Source organism: Protomyctophum parallelum (genome assembly GCF_964188405.1).
Source record: "Protomyctophum parallelum genome assembly, chromosome: 2".
Taxonomy (NCBI): domain Eukaryota; kingdom Metazoa; phylum Chordata; class Actinopteri; order Myctophiformes; family Myctophidae; genus Protomyctophum; species Protomyctophum parallelum.
Genome location: NC_139699.1, coordinates 17510253 through 17520111, shown reverse-complemented (window position 1 = coordinate 17520111; position 9859 = coordinate 17510253). Strand labels below are relative to the sequence as shown.

The 9859-nt window shown below is 41.0% G+C and overlaps 1 protein-coding gene across 1 annotated transcript in view; it reads right to left on the bottom strand.

The window, feature by feature from the left end:
- Positions 1-9859, bottom strand: part of galnt18b (UDP-N-acetyl-alpha-D-galactosamine:polypeptide N-acetylgalactosaminyltransferase 18b) — a 122473-nt gene that overhangs the window by 4148 nt on the left and 108466 nt on the right. The window contains exons 9-10 of the mRNA XM_083759937.1: positions 6583-6678; positions 1886-2050 (exon numbers count right to left, since the gene is read on the bottom strand). Of these exons, the coding sequence (XP_083616063.1) occupies positions 1886-2050; positions 6583-6678 (261 nt within the window). The remainder of the gene's footprint in view (positions 1-1885; positions 2051-6582; positions 6679-9859) is intronic.

The window sequence follows — 9859 nt, the reverse complement described above, 5'->3', positions numbered from 1 at the left end:
ATGTGGAATTCTGCAACTATATGGACTATAGGTAAAGGAAACCAAATGTTGACTCTAAATGTAACCAGGGAGAGATAGCAGCTTATCTTTCTTATTTTTGTGTTTTCAAGATTCAAGATGTTTATTGTCACACAGATGTGTACACACACAGTACAAGTACATGCATTGTGAAAAACTTAGATTGGGGGTGCTCCACAATACAGTGTTTATTTTATATGTGCACTTCTGTGGCCCTGTACGCCCTAATGAATGCCAAAGTTGTATAATTATGCCGTGTCCATTTGAGAAAAAAGTATTTAAGAAATGTTGCAGACATGCCATGAATAATTGAGCCTGTACTCTAGTGTGGTTATATATGTCCCACCCTTTACTTGTTACATTTTAAAATACCATGTCAAGTAACCATTTTAGACTGCCACACTTTTAAAATATGATACATAAAATATCAAGCAAACAAAACCTTTCACACTTATTATTCTGTAGTACAACCAGTCTTAAAACACATAGCCTACGTAGTTAAGCAATGGCCTATTACATGGCTAAAAGAACAATGCACGGTGGAATGTATAATATACCACCACAAATTAGGCGTTTATTGAATATCAAACATAAAATAGCAATATAAACTCAATATAAATCTAATTGACTAGCATGACATTTCTATGGCTGACATTATTGCATTTGTCTTTCCTAACAAGTCTCCAGTTTGGTGCTGTGGCTGTTGTTGCTATGGTAAAATGGCAACCAATGACGACGGAGCCTGTCCCCTAATAACGAGAGAGAATCGTTGCGATTTATTTACTCTTCATTTTGTGGGTTTGCAGGAATGTGGAGAACTCTTTGACCCGTGAAAGTCCCTCTCGGTCTGTGTGCATCAAGTCAGCCCTTAATGAGGGAAAGCGATCAGTCAGGTCAAGCAGCCAGTCATGCTTTTAACCCATTTTGGACTGAAAAACCCATGTTTCTGTGTCAGTGGTGCTCAACCTTTTTCATGTCAAGGACCCCCAGAATTATCTCTATTTGGCCACGGACCCCCATCTCAAAATATGTAGTTCCAGGGACCCCCCCAGAAGCAAATATTTTCGTTAAAAATGTTCTCTCTGAAATATATATTCAATGATTTGCGCCACATTTTAATGATTTTTCAAAAATAGCAGACCTACAAGCTCGTAGTGCGCCACTCGGTGGCGCGCTACAAGCTTGTAGGTCTGCTATTCAATAGCTAAATTATAACATAATGTTTAAAACGCCAAAAAGGGTTCCCGCCCAGAATGGATTAAACGCCCCCTGAAGAGGACCCAATCTGTTTCAACAGTCGTCCTTATACAGCCTCATTTGCAATTGACCACATTTTATGGTTGCAAAATAATGACTCCGAGCTCAGTGACCTTGTGTTTTCTGTGTACCCCGTCGGGGATTGTGTTGTGCTTGGGGGCAGCGGTGGCCGAACGGTTTGCGGAGCGGTCTTGATATCGGAAGGTCGCTAGTTCGTATCCCCGGACCGGCACGTTAAAATTTACCACCGCTGAAGTGCCCTTGGACAAGGCATTGAACCCCTACCATGAAATGTTCTATGAGCAGGGCCTGGCTGTAAACAAGTTCTTGAGCTTAGTCCAGTTACCCTGGGTAAACATAGTACCTTTCCTTTCCTTAGTCCAGTTACCCTGGGTAAACATAGTACCTTTCCTTAGTCCAGTTACCCTGGGTAAACATAGTACCTTTCCTTTCCTTAGTCCAGTTACCCTGGGTAAACATAGTACCTTTGCTGTCCTTAGTCCAGTTACCCTGGGTAAACATAGTACCTTTCCTTTCCTTAGTCCAGTTACCCTGGGTAAACATAGTACCTTTTGCTTTGCTTCTTTTGGTCAATACGAGGGTTTCTCACCTGAGTGAAGAGCCAGTAGAGCTTCATTCTTTTGGCCGCGGCGTAGCTGCACTCGATAAGACGCGGTCGGCTGTTGACGTCCACCAGGCACTTATTGTCGTCGTCGTCTGTGGTCGGACTGAGGACCCCGATGTGTAGATGCTGAGTACTGGTGTAGTACACGTTCTGGAAGCACAGAAGAACATCTAGCACTGAACACCCTGCATTGTACGGTAACGGTCATGGTCCTGGTGTTTTATGAACACCCTGCATTGTACGGTAACGGTCATGCACTGAACACCCTGCATTGTACGGTAACAAGACAACTCACCTCGTTTCTGTTTTCCTCCCAGAATTTTCCCCAGTGAGGGGTGGGAGAGGCTGGACAGCAGACGGCTGGACTTTGAATTTCTCTAACTATAAACTTTCATGACAGCAGAACAGCCTAAGCACAAATATAATTTATGAAAAGCTTCTACAGTACTGTATGGAGGATTGACATACCAAATCTAGATCCAGATTGGAGCTGGGATACAGTGTGGTCTAATGTTGTGCTGTCTTCTAGAAATCCTGATCATCAACAAATTAATCTAAATTTTGTTCATCGGACATACTTAACCCCCCGTAGATTGTGTGCTATGGGGATTTTAAATAATCACAACTGCACTTTCTGCACTCCGAACACCATAGGTACATTCTTTCATATGGTGTGGGAGTGTCCGAGTGCTGCTAATCTTTCGATTATTCTACAAATTAACATCACACCCTCCCCATCTCTATTCTTATTAAATTATGTATCCCAGTTACCATTAAATAATACCCGTATTCGTGTCTTCTTTGCTGGCGTAACGGCCGCAAAGAAGAACTGGAAACCGCCTCATACATTGTCATTTCGCCAATGGGCTTTGACGTTTCTGGATATCATTTATCTAGAAATGTCTACAGCAAGATTGCATGGTGCAAAAGAGGAAAACATTGAGATTTGGTCTGGTATTGCAGATTTGGTTAAGGGCATGATTTAGTCATTATTATTATTATCATTATTTATGTTTTGTTTCCATTGCACAGTAGTAGGAGTAATGACATTTTGTGGCATCTTTGGTCCCGGGGGGAGGGGTGGGTGGGATTGTTTGTTTTTGTGTTCCTTGCTTTTGCTGTTATGTGTTGTTTTTATATGTGTTTTTTATATGTGTCATTCATGATGTTAATGTGTCTTATTGTGATTTTTTGTCTTTAATAAAAAAACATTTGATAACAAAAAAAGAAAAGCTACTACAGTGAAGTCTGTTCACAGAAGTTGTTGTAGGATATGTGGGGATTATCTGACGAGGTACCATTTGAGTGGGCAAAACCTTACATTATACTAAATAATACTAAATTGTTTATAGGTTCAATATAAGTAAAATAATATAGCCTTTCCACAGGAGTATCTCTTTATATTTTTCCAAAAAGAATACAAACAGCCAATAGCATATTACAAAGTTATCCCCCTCACTGGTGAAAATTCCGGGAGGAAAAACGGGCAAGCACCGGGGTGAGTTGTCCAGTATTCATGTTCATGGTCCTGGTGTTTTATGAAGAGCTATGGCTATAGTTGTGGTGCGTTTGTTTGAATGGATTTGATTGTCTGTATTTTGGCAGCAGCAATATTACATGGGTGTGATATTCTTGCGATGGCCTTGACACATAACAAGCCAATTTATTCATACAGCTATCAGGATTTAATTGTGCACAGGCGATGATGGCAGGAAATGAAGTACAGTGAACAGCATTATTTATTCATGATGGTGGATATTAATTGACCAGTCAACAGGAAATTGCTAATTGCACACTCTTTTGTAATCATTCATATTAGCTTTTTCCCAAGGGCACTGTGTGTCATCAGACAACAAACTCAACAACCATCAAAAGACAGGAAGATGTGTGTTGAAGGAACAGAATCAGCAGTATGATTACAATTCGAAACTGGCCCCCGTAAAATCTGAATCCCCCCCCCCACCGCCCCCCTTTTTCCCCTCACTTTCTTTTCCCTTTTTACTTCCTTTATGATGAATTCCTGTTCTGTTCTTTAACTATATAGAAGTGTCTATTTGTACGTCTCTAAATGTTTTGATGAATTGAACACGGTGGACCCTCTTGTAAACAAGTGTAATGCTTAATTGGGTCGTCCACTCACAGTTAACAGTCTTTGTATTGAGTTTGTGCTTGAAATGTACTGTAATTCTGCAAACTGTTAATAAATATTTCAATCAATCAATGTGTGACAGTGTGTGTTAGTCTGGCGCAGGTGTGTTCACATTCTAATGTTTGTACAGTATATATTATGTCTTGTCCATAATGCAAATATAAAAAGATACTGGAAGCAAAGTATCAGCTGGACAGCTCGATGGCCATCAGTCGACTGTGGGTGTGGGGGAGTAGAAGCATTAATTATACACTTAACTAGGGCTGCAAAAATCGATGATTGTTGCAGCGATTATTCTATCGATATGTTATTGTTTAATCGAATAATCAAGAAGCGCATTTGTTTTTTATGATAATCTTTATGTCCAGCTTTGAGGGTCTGTGTAAACACAAACACAAAATCAATCACAGATTGTGATTGGCAAAAATTAGATGATGTATGTTGATAAGAGCCCCTCACTTCACAGTTCACACAGGTGATAAATATAAAATAAATAAAACCAACTGATGAACAACTTAAGCCCTATTATATACTTTGTCCTAAAAATTATGAAAATAGCTGCTCTATAAGCTCTATAAAACAGTCGACAGAGAGCAGAGAGAAACTGTTAGTTAATAAGACTACATTTCTTTCATTCTTTGATATTCTTTGAGAAGATTCACAAGGCAATTATATTCTCTAGTTTTCAGGATATGCTGCAGTCGTGTACCTGTCTTCTGTTTGACTGTGTGAAGTGTCCCGACGACGAGGCCAGTGTCTGCAAGCTTTCACAGCTTATTAGAGGTCCTTACAGATGTCATTACCGTATCTCCACTTTTAATTTGAACATCAATGCAGGTGCAATGAGTATGAAGCGTCTCAGCCAGATAACGTGACTGTAAGCTTTTAGTCTCACTATAAAAGATTGGACCACTTTACACATGCCAGCGCACGGCTATAGAAAAAAAGAAACCAATCTCCTCAGGATTAACAGGATCTAGAGATCAATACGAGTTTAAAGGAAGCAAATGGCAGGAGAAAGTAAACAATATATAAGGTGTGCCAATAACTGAGGAAAGTGATTTAATTGGAAATAATAATACAACAATTGCTTTGTTTAACGCATAGATAAAACCCCAGAATTCTTAAATGTGATGACAGTGACACATATTAAATGATCTACAGTAAGCCAAGATCAATCTGTCAGCATGACCCAGATAGTGTCGTCTTATCAGAATCTCTTATCAACTCCACATGTTTATCACTAGAATATGTTATAGCCTTTCCAATTATGGATTTAAGTGCAAGTACACTGAATAAAGAAAAGCTTGGCATTCCATTTACAGAAATGCAATGCAGTCTATTAACTGAAAATCAATAAGAAGTGGACTACCTTCAATTAAAAAACAACAATGTTGAAAACAAAAAGGTACACACGCACGCAGGCACGCACACACACACGCTCTCTCTCTCTCTCTCTCTCTCTCTCTCTGTGGTGCATGAACCAAATCCCTGAAGATCTAATTCCATCGTCTTGAGGTGTGTGACCGAAACGGCTGCCTTTTCTTTAAATAAATCAATGCCGAGGTCAAAAGAGAAGGAATTGACTTTTTTCTTTTGTAAAGGAATTCTGTCATTATCGACTCACCCCTGCCCTGTGACAGCTGAAAGAGTAAATAAAGTTTCTATGTCCACACGACAGCACACAAGGAGTTTGCCTGCAAATCTTTGTAGCAACTTTCTCCAAAACAACGGAAGGCAATTAATGGCAACCTAGCTGGGCCATTGTTAAGTATTCCAAAAATAGTTCTGAAGCAACGAAGCCACACATCACAGAGTAGACGTACATACAGTATAGCTAGACGAATCCATGGAGCAGTGCCCTGTTGGCCAGGTGTAGCTAATCAGTGCTGCAGTAGCCTATCTCCTGTTTCTGTAGCCATAAGGCCCATAGGGGTAGGAGCCTATCTCCTGTTTCTGTAGCCATGAGGCCCATAGGGGCAGGAGCCTATCTCCTGTTTCTGTAGCCATAAGGCCCATAGGGGTAGGAGCCTATCTCCTGTTTCTGTAGCCATGAGGCCCATAGGGGCAGGAGCCTATCTCCTGTTTCTGTAGCCATGAGGCCCATAGGGGCAGGAGCCTATCTCCTGTTTCTGTAGCGTGAGGCAGCTTGATGTACAAGTACACCCCCTGGACATGACACTAGTATGTCGCAGGGACTTACCCCCAATCCAACCCTTGATGCTGAGTGTCAAGCAGGGAGGCACTGGGTCCCATTTTTAGAGTCTTTGGTATGACCCGGCCGGGGATCGAACCCCGACCTCCCAGTCTCAGGGCGGACACTCTAACCACAAGGCCACTGAGCTGGTTTAAAGGTACTGTACACCGCAGTAATGGCTGCGCCCATGGCACCACTCCGTGGATTTGTCTATATCAAGTTAGAATGCAACTCAGTGGAACGTTTCCTTGTGTAGAAAAGGCTAGGAAGCAAACAACAAAGGAGTGACATTAATATTGGATGACATTGGAGGCAGTGACTAAGGGGCGTTCTAACCTGAGGTGTCATACCATGACAGAGGTACAGGATGGGGACGTTGTCAGTGTCTGGTCCCTGGTCTAGACACAGGTCATTCTTCAGAGAATTCTTCAGCTGAAGGACAAAGTTACACACACACGCACGCACGCACGCACACACACACACACACACACACACACACACACACACACACACACACACACACACACACACACACACACACACACACACACACACACACACACACACACACACACACACACACACACACACACACACACACACACACACACACACACACAATTTGCTTTGTGAGAGAGAGGACGGTTGTGTGTCACATATGTCTGCATATGCTGATTTATACAGGTTACATTTTAAGTGTCACTCTAAAATGTTTAAAAGTCTTACCACATTGAAATGAGACTGTATGAAAATTCTGTATATTTCTGCACTGCACTTTATATTGGAAGGTCGGTTGGTCCCCCCTTGTATATGATCGTATAATGTAACAGTACATTTTTCTTTATAAGGCCATTCATTTTGTATGAAAATGAAATTATTTATGTTCTCTACTGACTCTTACAACTCTTACTATTACTGTTTTTAACCTTTCGATCCCATGGACAATTTATTTATGTTATTCCTCGAATTCTTTTTGGTGAAAGTGCTTTTAATGTTGCCCTGAGCCACGGAGTCATCCTGAACTACATTACTTTAAAAGCATGGAAGGTTATTAAATCAGGATCAATAACTACTTAACCACTGAATGTCCTGAAATTGAACGCAAAATCAGTTTTTATTATTGTCGTTTTCTTTTTTTCTCTTACATTTCATAAAAGAAAATATGAAACAATACAAGACATAATATGACAAACAAATAGGCATCAAATATGTTGCCAGACATCATCTTCAAAAAGACAAGTGCTGTTCTGTTAAAGGACCACTTCACCACTTTTCAACCTATCTTCATATAATAGGTCCTCACTAATAATCAAAATGGCACGATTTCTTTCTACACTGTCTGTGTCTCATAGGAGGGCTGTGGGCAGTTTAGAAACCGTCTTCCAGTGACATCATCATTAGGCAGATTATTTTTTAAGATTTTACAAAAATGTTTAGATCTTCATTATCGTGAGAACGATGGCTTCCATTATTGCAACTTTTCAGGACTAGAAAGCCTGCAGCTTGTATTAGCTTGTATTCCCCATCGATGATGTCACTGGAAGACGGTTTCTGAACTGCCCACAGCACTCCTATGAGACACAGACTGAGTAGAAAGAAATTGCACCATTTTTTCATGATTATTAGTGAGGACCTATTATATGAAGATAGGTTGAAAAGTGGTGAAGTGGTCCTTTATTATGAGATTAAAATAAGTTTTTATAAAAAAGTATTTTCTTTCCTCACATGATGATTGTTATGTTGCTGCTTTATGTTGTTTCTTTTAACTGAAAGGCCTATGCAAAGCTATTACTCCCCCGTAAAAGATCTGAATCTCAATGGGACTAATCCTAGTTAATTGAAGGTGAAATAAAAAACAAGAAAATAAACTTGCACATTGTTATGATTAATTCCCTGTCCAGTATAACATCTTCTAAGGATAGAGGAAATCTGGAAAACCATGTGCCTTTTTCAACTCTTCAAAACGAAGAGATCATCTTAGGGCACCATCAGTATTAATTAATAGTTTTATTAGACCACAATCGACAGACTGCAGACACCTGTTTCTGCTTGTTCCTCCTGCATTCATGATGCGTATCTCATGCTATTCAAGTCCCATTTCTCAGCACATCCTCTCTCTCTCTCTCTCTGTGTGTGTGTGTGTGTGTGTGTGTGTGTGTGTGTGTGTGTGTGTGTGTGTGTGTGTGTGTGTGTGTGTGTGTGTGTGCGTGCGTGCGTGCGTATACGTGCGTGCGTATCTCCTACACCTACATCTCCTACACCTTCTCTTTCTCTCCCTAGGTTACTCACATGGGCAGAAGGGCTCTCCAGTCTCCACCTTTGTCTATTAAGAGACCACCAGTACTCCAAGCCAAATAATTCACAGTACAATCAGTTTGTCCTTTCATAGGAAGGATGTGATCTCTCTACTCTTATCTGTACCTCTCCAGTGTTTCATAGAAGGATGTGATCTCTCTACTCTTATCTGCACCTCTCCAGTGTTTCAGAGGATGTGATCTCTCTACTCTTATCTGCACCTCTCCAGTGTTTCAGAGGATGTGATCTCTCTACTCTTATCTGCACCTCTCCAGTGTTTCAGAGGATGTGATCTCTCTACTCTTATCTGCACCTCTCCAGTGTTTCATAGAAGGATGTGATCTCTCTACTCTTATCTGCACCTCTCCAGTGTTTCAGAGGATGTGATCTCTCTACTCTTATCTGCACCTCTCCAGTGTTTCATAGAAGGATGTGATCTCTCTACTCTTATCTGCACCTCTCCAGTGTTTCATAGAAGGATGTGATCTCTCTACTCTTATCTGCACCTCTCCAGTGTTTCAGAGGATGTGATCTCTCTACTCTTATCTGCACCTCTCCAGTGTTTCATAGAAGGATGTGATCTCTCTACTCTTATCTGCACCTCTCCAGTGTTTCATAGAAGGATGTGATCTCTCTACTCTTATCTGCACCTCTCCAGTGTTTCATAGAAGGATGTGATCTCTCTACTCTTATCTGCACCTCTCCAGTGTTTCAGAGGATGTGATCTCTCTACTCTTATCTGTACCTCTCCAGTGTTTCAGAGGATGTGATCTCTCTACTCTTATCTGCACCTCTCCAGTGTTTCATAGAAGGATGTGATCTCTCTACTCTTATCTGCACCTCTCCAGTGTTTCAGAGGATGTGATCTCTCTACTCTTATCTGCACCTCTCCAGTGTTTCAGAGGATGTGATCTCTCTACTCTTATCTGCACCTCTCCAGTGTTTCAGAGGATGTGATCTCTCTACTCTTATCTGTACCTCTCCAGTGTTTCATGCTGCTACAACACCTACGCCATGGGGATCAATAAGCATTTATCTTATCTTTTTTAAACTAAACCAACCAATCATCCAGACCTCAATTCCGACCCAGATCGACCAACCAAATCAGTTTTCAGCCCTAAAGTGTACCATTGATCAGTTTTCCATTCATCCGTATACCGTTTTTCCAGCCTCTATTCCTGTAATCCTACGCTGAACATGGCTGGAACATTCTGCTGCTGTTCTGTGCAATGAGGTGAAGGACCGCCGTGATTGGCAAACCCTAACATGATGATTGGCAATGCCTAACAAACAGGGTAATGAGGACAACAAACTCTGA